Below are 21,843 nucleotides of genomic sequence, written 5' to 3' on the forward strand. Positions count from 1 at the left end.
ATCAGAGACAGGTTTCTTAAGCTGCCCGGGCTGACTTGGAATTTGGGATCCTCCTGCCCCAGCCTCCCAAGTAACTGGGAAAACAGGGGTGCCACTCTGCTCAGCAGCATTCCTGACGGGCTCTCGGGGGTCTCCTGCAGCCAGTTCCTTGCCATGGCCTGGGGGAGGTCACCTTGATGTGATCGTCCAGGGACCCTCAGGCAGGTGAGGCTTAGGTGGCCCCTGCCCAGGTGGGAGAGCAGCTCCTGTGGGGGAGTCGTGGCCTGTTGTCTTGGGGCCACTTCAGGGGCTGGCAGTGCCTGCCGACCAGCGACCCTGGGCTCCTCCCTGAGGGGTGGGCAGTCCTCTAGCTTGAGGTGGCCGTGGTGCCTCTCGTCCGCCTAGGCTTTGCCCACAGCTGCTTTCCCTTTTGTTTTTCCTGTAGCATTTTCATTTTTCATTTTTCTTTCTCTATTTTTTGAAATATCTTTTGTTGTCAGTGGGTCTTCGATTTCATATGCTGTGCTGAGAGTCAAACCCAGTGCCTCACCCACCACCGAGCAGCAGGCTCGCTGCCTGGTCCCTGCCCTATGCTGGACTTGTCTTTGCAGAATCAAGCAGCATGGGGCTGCCTTTTATTTGGATGTCTCCAGGTTCCGCGTTTGCAGGAGGGAGGCTTGCTTTTTCTCTGGCCTCCTGAGGTCTAAGGTCTCCAAGGGCTTAGAAATGCTGAGTCTCTGAACCTTTGCTGCCCAGCTGGGCGTGTGTTGGCCAGGGATGAGGAAGACGCCGGCTCTCCCTCTCGCTGGGGCAGAGCGCTTCTGCTCTCTCTAGAGAGTTTTGCCCCGAGCGCTGGTGAGCAATTGTCTGACGTAGCCAGCTGAAATCCTAGGGAGCAATGGAAGGGAGATGCTGTCAAGCACCAGCCCTGGGCCTGTCCACCTGTGGCTCCCGTGCCAGGCTTGTCCCCGTGGCCCCTGCAGAGTCTGGTCTGTCCGGAGTCAGGGTTTTCTTTTTCTCCTCTGAGGGGCCCTTGGGGTCTAGCACAGCTCCTGGGCAGGAGGAAGTTGGGCTGAGCAGGCGGAGTGGTTTCGCCCAGGCTCCTCAGACCTGCAGGCAGAGGGCGGGGTGTCCAGTGCGTGATGAAACTTGCAGGTGATCGAGCTCTGGGGTTGCAGTTCCCTTTGATGCACTTGGCTTCCTTTTCATGCACCTGTTCATTAGTGTGGGTTAGGCGAAACAGGTGAACCTCGGAACAAGTCCCGTCGAAACTAGGGCTGGTTTTATTTCCCTGGAAGCACAGTCCTCTCTCAGCGATGGCTTTTAACTCTTGTGGGAGGGAGACGAGGGCTCACCTCGTGTCCCTGGAGGCACCTTCCCTCTCACTTTGTTGAGCACCTGTGCTGTAGACCCACTGTGAGCATGAGGGTCAATGCCAATTGGGATTTGAGGAAAGAAAACACTCTTGAAAAGAAAAAGAACGGTGTCGTGTGAATGTGTAGTGTCTGCTTGCTTATTGACAGCCGTGCCCTGTGGGTTTACCACTCCGACTGCACTATTCTGCTGGTTTCAGGTGGGTTTCCCCTCTGCACCACCGCAGTGGCTGGGAGAGGGGTGGAACTTGGTGGTAAAGGGCAAGGTGTGGCTCCTGTGCCTGTGCTGTTAGGGTGGCCTCTACTCTTTGCAAGGGGGTCCATTGATTTCTCTCGATCATCACAGAAGCAGAAGTCTTGTTAGAGGGGAAACACAGCAGCATTAAGACCCAGGAGAGCCAAGGAGCAGTGCTGTAGGCCCTGAGCCTGTTGCTGGGCACTGCTGGGGGGACATGCCAAAATTGGTCAGGTTCCTGGTGTGGGGCCTAGCCCCACTGTCCTGGCCTGACCTGCCAGACCTCCACTGGTCCACGGAGGCCGATAGGGTCTGGGCCTTAAGCTCAGAATGTACTTTGGCCACCCCTGGATTCTGCCTCCCCCAGTGACTGGAGGCACAGTTTGATTCACTGTGTGCACCTCCTAGAAGGACAGGGAGAAGCTCTCTGGCCCCCGAGGCCCGTCAGGCTGATGTGTGCTCTTTAAGACAGGGTTGGGAGGGTCTGGGATCTGGTGGCTTTCCGGGGCTCACACCCAGTGTCTGGTGCAGGCTCCGCGTGGCCTAGTTCTAGTGTGAGGCAGGGTTTTGGGTGGGGAAAGGGCAAGCCTGTGCACTCAGTTCTGTGTCTCTAGGTTCTGGAAGGCCGTTCCTGGGCCGTGCTTCAGACACTGGACGGCCAGCTCTGGCTCTGAATTTCCTGTAGCCAGGTCTCGGGTGTGAGTCCTGCAGAATGCAGGGTCCTGTACACGAAGGGAGGCTCTGTGGGCCACCCGCCGCGCTGGTCCCATGGAGAGACAGGGCGGCCCACGCAAACCCCCCTTGGGTCCTGCCCCGGCTCCCCTGGACCTTGGTTTCTCGCTTGCCATTCTTGCCTCTAGGTAGAGAACCGATGCCTGACAGCACCTTTAACAGTCTTTGCGCCCAGGCCGTCAAGATGCCCATGGGCAGTACCTGGCTCTGCTCGACGCCCAAAGCTCCCATGCATGCTTGCCCCATGGTCCCCTGCTCCTCGCACGGTCTACGCGCACTCCACCCATACACTTCACTCCTGCTCCCTCTGCCTCCAGACACACATGCGTCCGTTCCCTTTCCTGCCTGGCGCAGGCGCTCCCAGGCCACTCCCTCCACAGGTTGTTCCCCACCCTGTTCCTGCCCGCCTTCCATTGGGCCGCCACTCCAACACCCGCAGGCCTCCCACAGGACTGCCACAGCTGCCACCACCCCACCACGTCTCCCATAGGACCACCCGCACTGCCTCCCACGTGGACCGCCAATCCCCCACAGCCTCCCACGGGGACCACCAACCCCCTCCATCCACATGGCCTCCCATGGAGACCGCCACCTCCCCACATACTCGCACGTCTCCCACGGGATCCTCACCCCCACACCCCTGTAAGCCTCCAACGGGACCCTCATCCCCCCAACTCTCCCACGGCCTCCCTCGGGGACTGCCACCCTCACACACACACCTGCATGGCCTCCCATGGAGACCGCCACCCCTCACACACCTGCATGCCCCCCACAGGGACTGCTAGTCTCGCTCCCCAGTATGCCTCCCAAGGCCCCCACCCCCTGTCTGACCAGTGGCGCTGGCCTGGCCCAGGAGCGTGGCCTGGGGAGGCCAACCCTGGTGGGTCCCAGGCGGGTGTGGTCCAGGTGCCACGGGTGTGTGTCGTTGGTGGTGGGGAAGCGGTCACCCTTGCTCATGCACTGGTGGCTCTGGCCTGCTCCTGGTGTTGTTGGGTCTCATCCCCAGGTCTCGTGGCCATCAGGCTCTGGTCTGACCCTGTGTGGTCTCGGGGCTCCCACGCTTTGACTTCTGGGTGGACCTGGCCCCAGAGGGCAGGAGGACGAGCACCCTTAGGGGCAGGCTACTTGGACTGCCCTTGTGTGTGCTGAGGCCACGTGCCACCCCCATGTCCTTGCATTCTGTGGCCCGCATGCTGCCTCCACATCATCTTGCCCTGTTGTGCACCATGCTGCTTCCCACGGTCGCAGTGGGTCACCTCCATGTCCTTGCTCTGTCACCAAGTGGCCCTTCCATGCCCCCGAGCTCTGTGGCACCAGCCTGGCTGGTGGGCTGCATGCACTGACCCCTGGAAGGTGGACGTCCGTGTGATTGAGAGGGCTCTGGAGTCTGTGGGTGAGATTGGTTCCATTTCTGTCTTGCACACTTGCAGTCCCTTGTGATTTATTTGCTGCAGGTTCGTAAGAATGTGTTCTTGTTCTGGGTCTGAGCTGATTCTGACCAGCTGTGTGCTCCAGCTGTTGACAGCTTGGATTCCGCAGTTGAGGTGTTAATTTCTGGGTACTCCTTTCTTCCAGAGGAGAGTGGGTGCCGCACTCCGGGGGCAGGCCATTCCTCTGGCCCTGATGTTTGTGGCAGCTGTGTTGAGTGAGGATGGGGCTCCCTGCTTGATGCTGTCTGGCATCTGAGCCTGCTGCTTGGCTCCTGCTGTTCCCAGGAGGTGGCCCTTCCAGGTGCTGCAGCTTTTGTTTTCTCAGGCCAGTGAGTAGCTGGAAGCTACTGCTTGTGTTTCTCGGCTCTGTGCTGGGGTGCTAGGTTCTTTCCCACAGTGCTGCGGGAAGGGCTGAGGACAAGGGTCCCTCTGCGGAGGGCCTTTGCTGGTTCTGAATGAGGCTGCAAAGGCACAACTCACTGGCCAGGCAAGGCACCATGCACGTGTAGTGGGGTTCAGGCTGGAGTGACCGCTGGGCGTTGAAGGTCCTTTCTGCTTGTGTTGCGTCCAGCGTGTGGTATGTCCAGAAGTACTCGTGTTCGGTCACTGTGAGTGCAGAGCCTGTGGAGATGGGGGCTGCTTCCTTGGGCTGAGAATGCCAAGGAGGAGTCCGTGCTCCATCCCTCTGCGGGCGGAGCAGGTGTGCCTTCCTGAGAGCACAGCAGGGTCGCAGCGAGGTGCCCCCAGGTGACCGTGGGTTCAGAGGGGTTGGGCTTGGGGTCTGCCCCAGAGCGGCTGGTGCTCACCAGCTCCTCAGAGGCCTGAGCTGCACTGAGCTGGGGTGTGGGGCCTTTCTCCTAGAGCCTGGGTGGGGTTGCTTTTCTTGGTCTCAATCAGGAAGTGCCTCCAGGGAGCCTCAAACTAGCACCTCCTGCTTGGCAGTGGGCAGACTTGCTTTCAGAGCCACCTGCGTTGACAGGGCTTGGAGAACATGCCCTGGAGAGGGGAAGCTGTTGTGCTGGGCAGAAGAGCCAGCTTGGGTGGGGAGCTCTGGGGCCTGTGGTGTGGGGTGTTACTCACTCCTTTGTGGCCGGCGCTGCTGGTTTTCAGAGCAGCTCTCAGAGCCTAGGTGCACTGGCTGCGGTGCTGTCCCAGCTCCGGGTCACCTGTGCTTACCAGCAGGTGGCTCTGGTTAGTTCCTTGTTCTGCTTTGTGGAAGTGGGTGCTCCTCTCACCTGGCCACTCCGCATGTGGGTCTTGAGGTGTGTGACGATGAGTGCCCTCTGGCTGTTGTGCTCCTGAGATTCACCACCCTTCCACACGCTCTGGGGCACTGTCCACCACTGCCCTTTCTCAGGCCCAGTGTTGTGAAGAACTGGAATCCACAGAGCCCTGTCCGCCTCGCCTGTGTGTGCTGGACGGGAACGTGCAGAGCCCACCGTGCGAAGGATGGGAATGGGTAGAGCCCCGCTCTGTTACCAGTGTGCGAAGGACGGGAAGGCGCAGAGCCCGGCTGCGTTGATGTTTGTGCCCTTTCCGACTCCTTTTGTGAGGGTGGCTCATCTCCTGTGTGCTGCTGAGAGCTGGGCGTCTTCTGGGGGGTCCTGCTGGAAGCTCCCAGAGTAGTTCTCTGTCCAGATGGAGAACAGTGTGGAGATGGAGAATTGGAGGGGCTGGGGTTGTGGCTCAGTGGTAGAGCGCTCGCCTGGCATGTGTGAGGCCCTGGGTTTGATCCTTAGCACCACATAAAAATAAATAAGATAAAGGTGTTGTGTCAACTACAACTAAAAAATAAATATTAAAAAAAAGAAAAGAAAAGAGATGGAGAATTGGTGTTCCTCCCAAGCAGACAGGGGTGTGGCTCTTGACTCTGGGTGGCCAGTGGCTGCGTCCTGTGCATGGGGGCGGATGGGGTTGGCTGGGGTTCACAGGTGTCATGGCTGCGTGTCTGAAAACGTGCACTGGCTTCCTGAGAACTCCTGTTGCTTGTCACAGGCTTAGGCTGAGTCTCACTGTGCTTATCAGGAGTTGGTGAGTAAAGAAGGCTCGGGTCTGTCTGGCATTCCACAGCGTCCTCAGTCTTACTAGTGACAGGCCAGGTGCCTGGGCCTCCTGCCCATCCCCTCCTGTTTGTTCGGGGTCCCTTCAGGTGGACATTGCAGTGGACTCCTGCAGGTCAGTCTGCACCTCTTCTCGTGCCCTCCACATGCTGCCAGGGCGGTGTTTATTTTGGGGACTTTTTAGGTATGTTGCTGCCACCCAGCCTGAATTCTGGTGCCCCTTGACCACAGGACTCCTTGCTCTCCGCTGCCTCCTGAGGAGGCATTTGTCCTCTGTCATGGGCTGCCCACCCCAAACCCGTACCATAAACGACAGCCACTCTGGGGTCTTCACAGAGCTGGGAGCCAGGATGCTTTCTTCTGCCTCTCCATGTGCCCATGTGGCAGGGCACAGATGGGGCCTTCCCTGGCTGGCTGCTGCTGTAGGGGAGTGGCTTCCTCCAGGGGCAGCCTCTGAGAGCAAGTGGCCGTGGGACCTGGCAAAGGATACACGCAGCCTGGCATGGAAGTCACGGGCTCCTTGGCACTGCTCTTGCCACCTCTCAGTTTGGGGGCATGGTGTTGCCCGGTGCCCCTTGAGTGCAGTCCTGCCAGGTGCGGCTGGGTTTGTGTCTGGGCCAGGGTCTGGCTGGTTGTGCTGTACTTTCTCACCTCCGTCTTCCTTGTGCTCAGGGTAGTCTGCATCCGACCCACTGTTCACTGCCCAGCTTTCTTCTTTTTTTTTTTTTTTTTTAAAATATTTATTTATTTATTTTAGTTATGGGCGGACACAACATCTTTGTTGGTATGTGGTGCTGAGGATCGAACCCGGGCCGCACGCATGACAGGCGAGCGCGCTACCGCTTGAGCCACATCCCCAGCCCCCCCAGCTTTCTTCTTTTGGAAGCTTCTGTCCCTCCACCTAGGTCTTGCACCAGGAGACCCTCTCACAGCTCCACCAGCCTCTGCTGGACACTCTCCCTCTTCCAAACATGGTCAGCCTCTTCCTGGGGACTTTGTGTGTAGGCATGGTCTTCACGCAGTGGTAAGCCCGGGGCCTCGGGACCCTGTCTGGAGGAAGCTCCCTCTTTCCAGGGTTATTGAGGGTGCATATCCCGGAAGGTCCTTGTGTCATGATCTCTCTGCTCTTGCTCTGTGACAGCACGTTTTTTGTTCCTTATTCCTTGACCTGGGCACGTCATGGTATTAATTTTTGGATCTTGCAAGCCTTGAGTTCCTTGCACTGGATGAACCCATCTGGTGGTGGTGGGAACTGAGTTCGTGGTTTGTTGAATTCTGAGAGCTGCTTCTCCCCAGAGTTTTGGCCTCTGCTTTCTTGAGAGATGGGTTCTTGTTGCCCACAGAGGTCAGCTAGCATGTCCTCCAGGGTTCCACTGGCCCTGTGGCCGGTTGGGGAGTGCCTCTCCTCTCTCTCTTGGGGTTTGTGCGGGGTGGCATTGCCTTCCCACTAGTGACGCTCCATTAAATAATCAGTCTCTTTATCTTATGCAGATCTCTTTCCTTGGGCATCGTCTTTCTTGGGATTTGTCATTACCTTCAGGTTTTCTGGCTGGTGGCCATCGCGATCACGAAGCACCTTTATCATCCCGTAACTTCCGTGGCCGGTGAAGGCCCTGCAGCGCCAATTTCCACAGCAGGCACTTGTGTCGCAGTGGTGACCTCTCAGGCCGAGCACTGCCTCTGTGTCCTGGAGGGCATCCTGCCAAGTCACTGTGCCCTTCTGACCAGTTATTTCTAAGACGAGAAGCTGTTGTTCCCTTGCACAGCAGTTCTGGCTGTGACGCTGCAGGACCGCCACAGGTGCGCTGCGTTTGTGACATGCAGGGCTTTGCTTCCTCAGTGCCCGCTGACCTGCTGTCTTGTGGCTCGCAGCCCTGTGCTCCTGGCTGGCCCTGGCCTGCCCAGACCTTGGCACAGGGAGCATGGCAGTGTGTGCTGGTGGCATCAGGAGGACATTACTGTCACCCAGAGCACGTGGGGTATACCGTTCCATGGTTTTGGAAGATTTGGCAAAATCTTTCAAACTCAGCATCCATTCATGTGCAAAACAATAGAAAAACCAGGGTGGTAGGAATACACCCCAACATTGTGGAACTTAAGTTAGAGTCTGTTTGATCTCACTTTAATCTGGAGTGGTGTTTGTTAGGAATGCGGTGTCGTGCACGTCCATTGAAGATGGATGGAAACCTGATGTCTCTGCGGTCAGTCCTGCAGCTCCTCTGAGCAGTCAACATGTCATGAGTTGTCACTGTTCAAGGTGGCCCTGGCAGTGGCCAGCCAGTGTCCCGCAGAGGCTGTGGGGCACTACTGTCCATGGGTTCCTGATGTGCAGTGTTTGCTCACATTTCCCAGGTGGAGCTGATGGGAGGAGGAGGAGGGGGAAGGGCAAAGAAGGTGACTTCTGGGGACTGTGTGGACCATGACTGCCAGCCCCAGAAGGGAGTGCATGTGGCTGGCTGCCACTCATACCAGTGAGTCTGGGGCAGAGCAGGATCCCTTTCTGAGAGATGTGACACCCAGGCTGTGGTCGGCCATTTCCCCGAGCCGCATCTTTCTTGATGCCACAAGTGGAGCGTGGGCAGCTGCTCTGGGCCTCCCAGTGGCTCCTGAGTAGCTCCCGAGAAGCTATGTGTGTGTTTATGAGCGTCTGTGTATGTGTGCATGTGTGTACATGTGTGTTCTTATATGTGTATTTATGCATGTGTGTTTACACAGGTGTACTGCCTGTTTGTGCTTGGGTTTATGTTTGCCATTTTTGTATGTACACATTTGTATAAGTGTGTGATTATGCATGTGCTTGTGTTTGCATTTATGCATGTCTATGTGTGTTTGTGTGCTTAGGCATTTATGTTTATGTGTACATGTTCTTGTGTGTGCATTCATGGGTGTTATTTATGTGCTTGTGCATGTGTGCATATGTTCATGTGATGTGTTTGTGCCTGTTTACATGTTTGTGTTTGGTTACATTTTTGCATATTTGGTGTGTGTGCACATCTGTTTTTACATGTTTGCATGTTTATGATCTCTGAGTTTATGTGTCTGTACATCTCTTCATGTTTGTGGTGTTCATATGAGTGCAAGCGATGTTCTTACATGTGTTCATGAATGCATATTAGTGTCTACACATCCGGACTTATGTGTTTGCACGTTCATGCAAGTGCGTGCCAGTGTGTTTGCTGTATGTTCACATGAGTGCATGTCAGTGTTTGCACATTATGTGTGCTTGCTTGGGTGTTCATACGAGTGCATGTTAATTTGTGTTTACAAGCATGTGTGTGCATGTCTCTGGGTTTACATGTTTGTGCATGTTCATGCATCTCAACTGCTTCTAAGTCTGGAAGATGAACTCAGTAACTCACGAGCAAGGGGGCCTTTCAGCAGAGCTGTAGAGCTGAGCACTTCCAGGATGTGGTTAATAAGTATGTTAATAATGCTCACACGTGTTCATGCAAGCAAATGGTACTGTGTGTTACATGTGTGTGTGCATATCTGGGTCTACATGCTTGTGCGTGTTTATAGGAGTGTATGTCAACGTGTGCTTACACATGTTTATGTAAGCGCACGTTAAGGTGTTTATATGTGTGTATCTCTCTGGATTCACATGCTCATGCATGTTATGTGTACTTACATGTTTGTGTGTTCATGCGAGTACATGTCAATGTGCGGCCACATGGTTGCGTGTTTACATTTTTGTTAATGTTCATGTGTCAGCATGTTTGCGTGTGTGTTCATGTGAGTGCAGTCAGTGTGTTTGCATGTTTGTGTGCCTACATACTTGTGTTGTTCACATGAGTGCATGTTACTGTGTTTACATGCATGTGCATGTCTCTGTACATTGGTGCATGTTCATGGGAGTGCATGCCAATGTGTTTGCATGTGTGTTTGTTTGAGTACATGCCTGTGCATGTTTATGTGTTTGCCTGGGTGTTCTGCGAGTGCATGCTGGTGTGTGGGTGGCAGGGAGGGTCTGTGCCCTGCCGAGGCTGCGGGATTGCCTCACCTGGAAGGAGGGCTCACGTGGCCTGCAGGTATTGTGCCTGAAGGGAGGGTACCTATCAACCATGCCCTGGAAGTGCTCAGCTCTACAGCTCTGCTGAAGGGCCCCCTTGCTTGTGAGTTACTGAGTTCATCTTCCAGACTTGGAAGTGGTTGAGAATTCAGGGGCTAGAGCCACGGCATCTGTGGCAACCAGGTGCTCCTCCTTGGCTGACAGACTCTGGATCCGTCAGCGCATCTACTGGGGGCTGCTCGTGTGGGCTGGAGGCCACTAGGGCTGTTGTGGGTGGAAGTCAGTCCTGTGTGGGGCAGGGATATCACCCTGTGTTGACCGAGAGGAGCGAGTGAGGCTGAGCTCTTGGCTTCTCTACTGTGTGCAGGGAGTTGGCCTGTCACTTTTTTTCTTTAACGTCTCTATCAAAGCTAACTTAAAGCCCCCGAGGCTCCATTCAGTCTGCACTCACGGCAGGATGGGGCTGTCCCTCACGGTGGGCCCTGCCCAAGTTGGCAGCATGAGGTGCCCATGCAGGCCTCTTCTCGGGGTCTGCCAGTCTTCCCTTCTCCTGCTGTCAGGTGGTGCGTGTTCAGGGGAGGGATTCTGGGAGGCGCAGGGAGCTGGTCTGGTAACCCCACGTCATAAACTTGTGGGTGTATTCACGACATTGGTCTCTTTTTTTTCCAGGCCCAAATATTTAAACACGGGAAGCGTGAGGACTGTCTGCCGTATGGTAAGGCGTGTGTAAGACCAGGTCGTTGTCAGTGTTTGCCCCGCGCAGTCCACACGCCTCCTGTGGAAAGGCGTGTGTAAGACCAGGTCGAGGGGCGCTTCCTGAGTGTCCCCCTCAGGGGTATCAGAAGCTGTCCCCTGGTGCCTGAACAGCTTTCTGCCTGCTTGCTTGGTGTGTGGGAATGGTGTGGCTTTGGGTCAGCTGTCTGCATTTGAAGCGCGGGAGACTGCATGGGGCCTGTCCCTGAAGCCGGGCTGCCTGACGCCCAGGGCCCGACTTGCTCCTGTGGGATCTGAGCACAGCAGACGTGGCCCCAGTGGCTGCCGACTTCCTGGCATCCTGTAGCAGCCTTGCTCCTCCTGTCGCCACCCTGAAACCTCATCCCCGACTTGTCACCTTGTCCCTCCTCCCATGTCACTTCATCTTCCTCCACATCACCTTGCCCCCACCCCTCCCTGCCTCCTTCCCCCCTCCCTCACCTCCCCCTTCCCCCCTCCCTCACCTCCCCCTTCCCCCCTACCTTACCTTGCCCACCTTGTCCCCCTCCCCGTCACCTCCTCTGTCCTAGTGCTAGGCTCCATCCCCCTCCCTTCTCCCCTCCTCCCCCACACACCTTGGCTCAGTCTGGTCCATTTCCTTTCAGTCTCTGAAGTCCAGCACTGTGCTGGGCCCAGGTCTCCATGGTTGCTGTCCTTGTGCTGTCCTGGCTTTAGCTGCTCCTGGGTCCCCCTCATCCCAAATGCCCACTGTGGCCCAGGGTCCCGCCATGCCTCCTCCTGTGCTGGCCTCCCTGCACGTTGTCCCTGGGCTCGGACTCTGGTCCTGCCCTCAGCATTCCTGCTGTGATGCCACCCTCACCCTAGGGCCCCGGCCCCTTGGCGCGCAGGGCTGCCCCTTTGTAGGACGGCTCCACACTGTGCGGGGCCCTCCTTGGCCGTGCCGAGCAAGTGGGCCCGCTCCTCCAGCTGCTCTCTAGAACCTGGGGAGGGCTCTTGGGTCCAGGCCCAGGTCGTCGGGCCGGCTGGTGTCGGGGCTGTGGCACCTGGTTGGGCGAGGGCTTCGGTGTTGAGTTGCTGCTCTCGTCCCCAGCCAGCACCGTGCTCCGGAGCCTCGACGGCTGCAGACTCTCTGAGAGCAACCAGACCCTGCTGCGGAAGCTGGGGGTGAAGCTGGTGCAGCGGCTGGGGCTGACCTTCCTCCGGCCAAAGGTGGCCACGTGGAGGTGGGTAGGCGCCGGTCTCAGGTGGCCATGGCTGCGCAGGCTGACGTATAGAGTCTCCTGTGCTCCTGTGCTTTTGTGGTCTCTGAGCGTGTCTGTTTTATGAGGGATGATTTTCCTCCGGCTACATCGACGCCGTCTTCCAGGTAAACAGTGGAGGAGGCTGGAGGGATGTCCAGGGAAGCTGCCTCGGCCCCTGGCACTCCCCAGAGTGCTGGCGGATGATGTGCTTGGATGCAGCCCTGGGCTGCTGGTGCAGGCTGCTGTGAGGAGCAGTGGTCAGTGCTCAGTGATCAGTCCGAGTCCCAGGCTTTCTCAGGGAAGGCCAGGCTCGCTTCTGCAGGTTTGCTGGGGAAGGGAAGCATCTCGGCTTGGTGGTGGCCCACGAGTGCCTGCGGTAGGTAGCAGGTTGACTGAGCCCTGGCTCCCATGAGGACAGGTTTGCTCAGGTTCTTGGGCTCCATGTCCTTAATGACTTTCAGTTTCTTTCTTTTTTTTTTTTTTTTTTTAATAAATAGTTTTTACTAGTAGATGGACACAATATTTTTGTTTTTATTTATTTTTCTATGTGGTGCTGAGGATCAAACCCAGTGCCTTATACATGCAAGGCAAGCACTCAACCACTCAGCTACAACCCCAGCCCCATGACCTTCAGTTTTATCTTAAGTGTTTTTTTTTTTTTAAAGAGAGAGTGAGAGAGGAGAGAGAGAGAGAGAGAGAGAGAGAGAGAGAGAGAGAGAGAGAGGAGAGAGAATTTTTAATATTTATTTTTTAGTTCTCGGCGGACACAACATCTTTGTTGGTATGTGGTGCTGAGGATCGAACCTGGGCCGCACGCATGCCAGGCGAGCGCACTACCACTTGAGCCACATCCCCAGCCCTATCTTAAGTGTTAATGGCATTTTGGGAAGGGATTATTTTGAAGTGCAGCTGAACCTTTGTTCCAAATTGTAGCAGATGCCCGAGAAGTGTGCCGGGGGTTTGGCGATGTTTTCCTGAGTGCCTTTTGGTGAGATGTGGTTGCATCACAGGACCTTAGTGCCTGGTTTCCAAGAGGCTTTGGGAATGGTTTAGCCCCACAAGGGGCCGGTGGCTTGCTGCACGTCCTCTGAGAAGGGCTGTGGTGTTGGTAGGCCTCTTTCTGCACCAGACGTCCGTGCGGCCCCTCCCCTGTTCTTACAGTGGCTTTCTGCAGAGCCGTGTCCCTGCTTTACAGAGAGGAAACTGAGGCACAGAGCAGTTCTGGAGTGCAGTTGTGTGGCTAAGTAGGTGTGTCAGCCAGACCTGGTCCCCTCCGGTATACCAGGGGAGGTGGTGCTGCCCCTGCGTCGTGGAGAACAGGACCTGGGCGTGTGGCGACTCTGAAGCAGCATTTGGGGGGTGAAACCTGGGGGAGCCCCTGAGGGCTCTATGGCAGAGCCAGGCCTTCACCGCAGCATCGTTCTCTGCACGTGTGGGAATTGGCACAGGCAGCCTCCAGGGCTCATGGTGGTGCTGAGCTGACTCCAGTCAGCACAGAGCTGCTTGAGCTGCGTCCAGCCGCTGAGCCAAGCGTGCTGTGCTCTGTGCAGGTACCAGCGGGGCTGCCGGTCTTTGGCTGCTAACCTGCAGCTCTCTGCCCAGGATCGGAGTGAGCAGAAACCACTCGAGGTACCGCCTGACAGTGATGAGGACTATGACATTCCAGACGGGGTGGAGAGTGTGATAGGTAGGTGGCCCCAGCACATGCCCTGCCCCTGGGCTTTGGTGTTGTCCCCGATGACTCTCCTTCCCCACTCCTGTGGGCTGCTGCAGCCACTCCTTCCTACTGCCCTCACTTCTTCCCTTCCTTCTTGGGTGGCATAGTCTGACCCTCCGTCACCTCCACTGAGCGTGTAGCCACTGACCTGCCCTCCCGTGGACACTCCCTGCCCAGCAGCCCTCTGTCTCCACTCGCTGCTGTCTTGCACACCTGAACTGCATGCTCCTTGCTCCCCAGGGCCCAGGCCTCTGGTTCCTCACAGCCTGCTGTGTCTCCCTGCTTTCTCAAGGTCACCTCAAGTCCCTTTGCCCTTGGCCTTGCAAGGGTCTGCACCAGGGCCTGCCCTCAGCCTAGTGGCTCCCCCACAGTCACACCATTGGCCAGGCCTCTTACTGTGACCAGCCTCAGGAGGCTGTATGGCCTCCCTCCCTGTAGGGACCTCTCCTGCCCACTGGCTGGGAGGCTGGGCCTGGCCGGGTGGTCTGCGCCCTAGCGTCAGCGCCAGCATCTGCTCCTTGGGGCTGGTTTCCCCTGGGAGGTCAGATCTGCATCACACCCCTCCCCTGGCACAGAGCTCGCCGCGAGCTCCCACCTGCCTCCTCCCTGACTCCTGACGCTCCTTAGGTTCCCCTTCTCAGGTTCCCCTGCTGGGCTGCCCTGGCCACTCAAAGCCCCCTGAGCTCCTCATCCCAGGCTGAGCCCCTGTGCATCTGCCCTGTCAGTGCCGACTGCCCTGACACGTTTCCGTCCACTCTGTGCCGCCTCAGGTCCCGTCTGCTCATTGGTTCCTCAGATACCCTAGTGCCTGTGACTGTTTCTCCAAGTCAGGCCTTCCTGGGGCTGCCCACTGCCTTTTGGCCAAAGGTTAAGCTCTGTCAGGCTAGCAGGACACTTACATATGCCTTAGACTACCTCCTTGCTGGCCTGGGTCTGTTCTGAGGCTAGCCCCAGGCTTCATCCTCTGGGATTTTTCTGGACAGCCCCCAGTCTGCTTCAGTCCCCTGACCTCCCTCATGGCCTGGGAGACCCTGGCCCTCGGCTTTCAGCTGGAGAGATGGCTGCTGCCTGTTGAGGTCTAGGTGGGAACAGCCATGGGCTCCCTGGTTGCCAGGCAGGACGGGAACTGCTCTGTGCTGTGACCACTGCAGCTGTCTCCAGGGTATTGTTTGGCTGCGGGTCACCTTGAGCTGTCTGGACTGGCGATGTGGGTGCTTTTCTTGCAGAGCAGCTGCTGGTCGGGCTGAAGGACAAAGATACCGTGGTGCGGTGGTCTGCAGCCAAAGGGTAAGTAGGCCGCCGAGGGGTAGGTAGGCCACCCAGGGCTGGCAGTGGGGGCAGGTGGGACTGCTCTCTCTCTGGTCTCCTGGGGTTGTGCCTGTGCTGGAAGCTCCCTGAGGGCTGCAGGGCTCCCTGGGCTTCTGTGGTAGATGGGTAGGAGGCCATGTTAGGCAGCCCATGCCCTCACCAGCAGCCAATGGGAGCAGCAGGTCTGGTGTGGAAGAGTGGCCTCAGTGTGTGCCTGTGTTGGGTGCCACTGGCTACCCGCGAGGGCCTCCACTGTCCAGTCTATATGATGAGAGGTGGCCCCTGCCCTGCCCTGCCCTGCCCCAGGGCTCAGGCGTCCCTTCCCTGTGCGCAGGATCCGGTTGTTCAGCTCAGTGTGTGCTGCTGCTGTGCTTAGAGAAAAGAGCTGCTTGGGACCGTGCCGGGGGCCACACATCCCTTGAGCTGCAGTGCCGACAGCTGCCACTTCTCTTTCAGAATCGGCAGGATGGCTGGACGGCTCCCTAGAGTGCTGGCGGATGAGGTGGTTGGGTCTGTGTTGGACTGCTTCAGGTAGGCACTGTGCTCAGGACGGGCAGTGGCCTTCTCTCCTCACGCCCTGCGCAGCTGGCTAGGCCCCAGCCCCCTTGCCCCCCTTGGGCTCAGCTGGAGAGCTCTAGTTATTTCTGGTGTGTTTCCTTTATCGACACTGTATATCTGAGACCCTGAGGCCATGTGGAGCCCGCTCTGAGCCTGTGCACACCAGATGTGCGTGAGTGTGGGCAGGCCGGTGCCTCCCAGGGATTCCTGGGGTGAGGGGAGATGTTGGGTCGTCCCTACTGGGGTTACTCGCCAGGCGGCTGCTGTGACCACAGCCTGAATCTGAGGTTGAGTTGGGTTAATCAACCTTCCAGTGAGTGCTGATTGACGGGTGTGTGACCTGTGGATGAGGGCGGTGGGTGGGGGTGAGCCTGGGGACTGCAGACCAGTGTGGAGGGCCCTGGTGGGGTTCTTGGCTTTGCTGTTGGAAGGCTCTGGGTTCAGGAGGGAGAGGACGCAGGGTGGCCTTGGTCTGGTTGGGGAACCCCTTCCCAGTGGCCTTGCTGGCCGTCACTGTTCCTGGGGACCTGTCCCTCTGCCTGACAGTGACTGTCTGCGGGTCCTGTGCTGTCAGTGTTGGGAGCCACTGCGTGCTGGTGGTCAGTTGGCAAGGACAGCTCCGCAGGCTCCAGGGTTGCCTTCCCTGGAGCAGGCTCCTTCTTGCACTTGGCCTTGGGGCTGCTCAGTGGCAGTTGACCAAGTGCAGGAAACATGTCAAAGACTGGTCATCTTTTTTGAAATAACCGTGCCTGTGGTAGGCGAGCTCCTACAGAAAGCACACGCTGCCCGTGGAGGCCGCGGTGGGTGAGCGTGCAGCCTCTGCTGGTGTGCCAGTGCTGTGCACTTCCTCTGCAGTAGCCCAGGTTGCGGGGGCTTCCTTCCAAGGAGCCGCCTGCAGGAGGGCGGGCATCGGTCTCGTGCTTCCTTCCTGGCCCCTCTCTTCTGGCAGTGTTGCTGCACCTCCCTCTGGTTGCTCGCCCGGGCCCTCCTGGAGCCTCCTCTGCCTCTTCCTCCTCCTGGGGACCTGAGGGGCCTGGCGTGTGCTGCTCTCAACTGCCCTGCCTCCCCCGCCTGGTCTCGGCCTGGGGCCTCTGTGTGGCTAGTTGAACCTCCAGTGTGCACCAGTTTGGAGGTTCAAAGTAGTCTTAGCACCCTCGATTCTTCACCCCAGGCTTGCTGACAGAAGGACCCGCACCCTGGCTCCGAGCACAGGCCCGAGTCCCCGACCGGCCAGTGCGCGCTCCCTTGCTGTGCACTGCCACTTCTTTGGGTCCCTTCAACTGCTTGGCTGATGTTTGCATCCCCTGGGTGTCCAGTGACTGGTGCTCTCCCCAGCCAGCCTGGAGGGACCACGGAGCATACACCTTCACCGAGAGAGGGATGGCTTGTCTGAGCTCCCCGTGAGGCAGGGCGACCAGGCTCTGTGCGTTCATGCTGCCGTCTTGTCTGCACAAGCAGTGTGACGAGCCTCTCCTGAAAACAAGGTGGTGGTGCTGAGGTCTGGAGAGCCGCCTGGCCGGCTGGAGCCTCAGACGTGGTGGCTGTGCCCGAGTCTGGGCGGCTTTCTTCCAGGAGGCTGCCTCCGGAGGCCTGGCTCACGCCCGCTCGTGGGCAGGAGGTCCGGTGTGCTGCAGTCAGTGCGGACGGCTTCCCTCACGGTCCTTGCTGTGGAGTCATTTGATCAGAGCTGGCTAAAGCCTTATAGTGTTTCTCTTTGGGGACGTGTGTCTCCACGCTCATGTGGAAGCAAGTGCGAATCCCCAAGCACAGCCCCCTCTATCTGAAAGGCAGTTGTTCACAGTATAGGTGACGGCAGGCCACATCTGCAGGTTCACGAGCCCCCAAAGGGACATTTTAAATGAATGTGAAATACGACCTTTGACCTGATGAGTGTCGTGGCAGGCCTTCATTACAAGTCCACGCTTTGGCTGTGCGCGGGGCACATCTGAAGCCCAGCTCTTTGGGAGGCTGAGGCAGGAGGGACGCTGGAGCCTGGGTGGGATCCCTGCTGAGCTCGACTCCCTGACGTGTATCGCTGCTTGTTGCTGAGTGAGGTTGTGCCTGGGTGTGCAGAAGAGCTGGGGTTTTGTGGCTGTGGTAGAGCACGTGGGGCGGGCCGCCTGACTAGACCTGTGGTTGGCAGGCGGTCTGGGTCTGGGCTGGGCCCTCTGTTGTTGGGGACCCAAGGAGGGGTATGGCGCAGTAGTCTTGTTTGTGGTAAACTGGAGCATCTTATCTCTTGGGTCAACCGTGAGGCTCATGGGCTCAGAGAATGGGCTTGGCCTGTGTTCCTTGCGGAACTGGGCTTTGAGCTTAGAGCTGACACCAGAATTCTGCTCTCAGTTTTCAGGAGACAGACAAGGCATGGCACGGCGGATGTCTGGCACTGGCGGAACTGGGCAGACGAGGCCTGCTGCTCCCGTCGCGACTCAAGGAGGGTGAGTAGCTGAAGCCCGTGGGCCTGCAGCCTCAGGTTTCTTGCTGAGCTGCCTCCCAGGGTGGCTGGCGTGCAGCACATTAGACACGTGGTGCCGGGGCTCTTCCACAGCGTCCATGTGAGTCCCCCTTGCCTCTCCGCCTGCTGTGGCCCTTCTGTTCTGGGTGCTGTGTGCTGCGGTTGGAGGGCCAAGGGCCCTGTGATGTCTGAGTTTCTTGCCCCTTGAGGGCACCTGTAGTTTTAAAGCTCAGTGTTCCTCAGCATCCTGGGTCACCTGCAGGGACAGTGGTCCCTAGTCATGAAGTCTGTCCCAGCTGGGAGTGGGGCTGGGGGAGCTCTGCAGTGGTGTCAGTGGAACTGAGCCTGGGGCCTACCAGGGATGCAGGTGGGGGTGCTGTGGCCCTGTGCCATTCGGGGTCTTCAGGGCAGGAGTGGGGCCTGCAGAGATCGGAAAGGACCTTGCCTGCGTGTGTCACAGAAGCCACACACAGAAGTACTTCCTGAAGCCGGTGGCCTCAGCGATGCTACCTGCGTCCAGCCAGTGCCCAGCTGCCCTGGCACTGAGATGCCTGGGAGATCTTTCGGAGCCTGCCAGTTGTTTCATCTTTCTGCTTTCTTCAAAAACAGCTCCACGGAGATGGCTGCGTGGTGTCAGTTCACCCACGCGAAGCGTAAAGCCAGCTGCCCTGGTGTGCTAGAGCTGTGCAGCGCCATGACTGAACTTGAGAGGGTCTTGGTGCTCCAGGCAGAGTCCTGGGCCCAGGGCAGCCACGGGCCTGCTTCCTGAGCCTGGGCTCCCGGGGGGTGTGATGTTGTCCTGCTGAGGAGCGAAGGCTTGTGTGGGCCAGCACGGGAGGCTGCTCTGGGCACCAGGTGCAGCTTTCCCCGAAGGGCTCGTGTCCGTTCTCTGGCTGTAGACTCTGTGGGGACGGCGTGTCACGGGGAAGCGGTGCTTTTCCACCTGGTTTTGCCCTTGGCTTTCCCACGGCCATGTGTGGGGGTTTCCATGGCCTCACTTTCTCACTCAGGTTTCTTTGGCGACGGCCCTCTTAGTGTGAGAGGACACCTCGTCGCAGTTTCACTTTCATGCCCCTAATGACCAGTGAGCATCCTTGAAGATGTGGTCCAGGGGTCTCTAGATGGCAGGTGTTTTACAGCCTAAACTGGAGATGATGCGAAGGTCACACCGTCAAGTCAGAAGGAATGGGGGTGGAGGTGGGGGTGGGAGTGTGAGGGGCCTGGGGTCTGGCTCAGTGGTAGAGCACTTGCCTCACATGTGTGAGGCACTGGAGCTGATTTTCCACACTGTGTATAAATAAATGAATAAAATAAGGGTCTGTCAACATCTAAAAAATATTTTTAAAAAGAAATGAAAGAACAGAGCCCAGTCTTAGGAAGCAGGGGGCGCGGTTTCACAGATGCCTTCTGGAAGTTCACGAGCTCAACAGATTGCCTGGTGGGTCTGTGCAGACCCCTTGGTCCGCATTTGAGCTCTGGGCTACTGCAGTCCCTGGTTTAACGAGGGCTCTGGGTGGAAGCTTGCCAGTTGTGGTCTAGGAGGACAGATGTGAGGGGGTGGGGTTTATTAGAGCCACACAGAGAGACCAGGGCTCCTACAGGGCAGGGTCTGTAGACCTGTGGAGAGGGGTCCCGGAGAGTGCTGTGGGCCAGGGGTGTGTGTGCGACCTCAGCGTCAGGGGAGCTGGCCCCCAGCCCAGCCCTGCTAAGGCACTCAGTGTCCACCTGCCTGCACGCGCTCTCTGGTCCAGTCAGGCCTCCATGCCCCCTTTTGACTCATGGGGGTCGGCCTGAGCTTGGTGAGGCCTGGCCCAAGTCGAGTTTCCAGCCCTGCTGCACAGAGACGTGCCCTGGGGGGCCCAGCTTCCTGCCTGCGCACTTGAACCCTGTCTCCCACCTTGGGTGCCCGTGGGCACTTCCATGAGCAGTGCTGTAGTCGGTGTGGCAGAGCCCTGGTGAGCTTCATGGGTGTGTGCCCGGGGCTCAGATGGAAGGCAAGGCTGCTGCCAACATCTGCTTTGGGGATGGCTGGGGCCCGTGCCTCCGAGGAGGCAGACTGCCCACTGCACAGAGCTGCAGCAAAAGGGCCTTTGCTGGCTTTCTGGTAGCCTTTCAGGGAGTGCTGGCAGCCGCTCTCCCTGCATGTGACGTGAGCTGCTGCTTGTCTGGCCTCAGCACAGGGAGCCCAGTGCTCTCTCATCCAAGGCCCCCCCGCTAACGGGCTCTGTTCTGTGTTTCTGGGGATCTGAACACCAGGACTTCCTTTTATTTAGCTTTACTGTTTTGTTAAAATGCGCATACATGCTCCTGCTTTTGCATTTTATGGGTTTGTTTGGCATTTTGCTTTTGGAAGGTTAGCGTTCTGATCTTATGGAGCTTTTGGTATGATTCCTTTTGCTCCCTTGCGGTCATTACTCAATGGAGAATTTTTTGTTGACTTGAGTGATGACTGTCACTCCTGTTGGCGGAGCCTCTGGGGCATGTGGATGTACGTCTTTCACCAAACTTAGGATGTTTTCAGCCATGACTTCTCCAGTCTTCCCACGCTGTTCTCCCTCTCCTTCTGGGCTCCAGTCGTGTGTGTACCGGATGCCCGAGGCTCCTTCAGGTCTGGTGGTTCTGCTCATTTTCCTCTACCCCTTCTTTCTGTCCTTCTCAGACTGGGTGACTTCTGGGGCCCGATCCCCACATTCACTTCTCGCTCCTGAGCCAGTGTCCACCTAGCTGGGATGCTCCTCTAGGGGGTCCTTCACTGTAACTGACCTTTCAGTTGTGTGGTCCTGTTGGTCTCTCTCTAGCTCTCATCATTATCAGTCTTCCATGCTTGTTTTGGGTTCTGTGGTCTCTGTTAGTTCTGGGAGCACATTTAAGGCAGTTGGTGGAAAGTCTTATGGTAGTCCAAAGCCTGGCTGCCCTCACGGACTCTTGGTTACTTTTTTTTTTTTTCCCCTGTAAACAAATGGGCATACTCTGCTGTTTCTGTGGATGCCTTATGGTACTTCTGTTTTAGTTGAAAACAGATTTGAGTATTATGGTACAGTGACTCTCGAGTCCTGAGAATCCTCTTCCTGAGATGATTGCTTGTGGCGCACTGAGGCTGCAGTTGTCTGTCGGCTGGGTGGCTTCTCAAGACTGCTGTTGCAGTCACATTGTGTTGTGCTGTTTGGTGACTGAAATCTGTTCTGTGTCTCAAGAACAAACACCAGAGAGCTGTCCTTCAGCTGAAATGTCATGGCCTAATTCTTTCCTTCTTCCTTTTTTTGGTGGTGGGGGGCACCAGGGATGGAACTCAGGGACACTCAATCACTGAGCCACATCCCAGCCCTATTTTGTAATTTTTTAATTTAGAGACAGGGTCTCATTGAGTTGCTTAGTGCCTCTCTTTTGCTGAGGCTGGCTTTGAACTCGCTCACGATCCTCCTGCCTCAGTCTCCCAAGCCACTGGGATTACAGGCGTGCACCACCACGCCTGGCCTACTTATTTCTTCATAGGTCCTAAAATCTGAGAAGTAGAAATACCAAGAGGACTTATGCCTCTACCCAGACGGGCTCAGAGGGCTCCCAGCTCTCCCCGGGACTAGGAGGGCTCCTGGCCCTCCCCAGGGCTCAGAGGCCTTGGTGCATGGCCTCGTGATGGTCTGCAGCAGTGGTCTTTTTTTTCTATAAGTAATTCTAAAAGTTGGTATATCCAATTCTCTATGATTTTATTCAGTTACAAACCCCGTTTTGCTCTCCACACCCGTTGTTGAAGGTCAAGCACTGTGCCACTCCTAAGTACATGCAGGGCAGCTAGTTCTTTAGCTTCATGTCTGTTGCCTGCATTAAAACCCAGGGCAGTTTTCTCTCATGGAGTTTCCTCCTTTTTTTCTGTGATTTCATTTTCACTACTTTCCTGGAGAATTTTTTCCTGATACAGAAAACTCTACTCAGGAATATTTAATTGACTCCTTGTCATGTGTCTCCCAAAGCAAAATTTTTAGTGGAGATTTTGAGATTTTTTTATCGCAAAGGAAGAGTTTTTCTAGACTGAGT

General features: G+C 57.0%; 1 protein-coding gene across 3 annotated transcripts in view; it reads left to right on the plus strand.

Annotated features, from left to right (window-relative positions):
* Nucleotides 1-21,843, plus strand: part of TBCD (tubulin folding cofactor D) — a 103,196-nt gene that overhangs the window by 17,894 nt on the left and 63,459 nt on the right. For all 3 annotated transcript variants that reach the window (XM_081270689.1, XM_081270688.1, XM_081270687.1), the window contains exons 7-12: nucleotides 10,488-10,533; nucleotides 11,623-11,755; nucleotides 13,324-13,460; nucleotides 14,717-14,777; nucleotides 15,255-15,329; nucleotides 17,700-17,794. In XM_081270689.1, coding sequence (XP_081126815.1) covers nucleotides 10,488-10,533; nucleotides 11,623-11,755; nucleotides 13,324-13,460; nucleotides 14,717-14,777; nucleotides 15,255-15,329; nucleotides 17,700-17,794 — 547 coding nt within the window. The remainder of the gene's footprint in view (nucleotides 1-10,487; nucleotides 10,534-11,622; nucleotides 11,756-13,323; nucleotides 13,461-14,716; nucleotides 14,778-15,254; nucleotides 15,330-17,699; nucleotides 17,795-21,843) is intronic.

Source organism: Spermophilus citellus (assembly GCF_964194105.1).
Source record: "Spermophilus citellus genome assembly, chromosome: 17".
Lineage (NCBI taxonomy): Eukaryota > Metazoa > Chordata > Mammalia > Rodentia > Sciuridae > Spermophilus > Spermophilus citellus.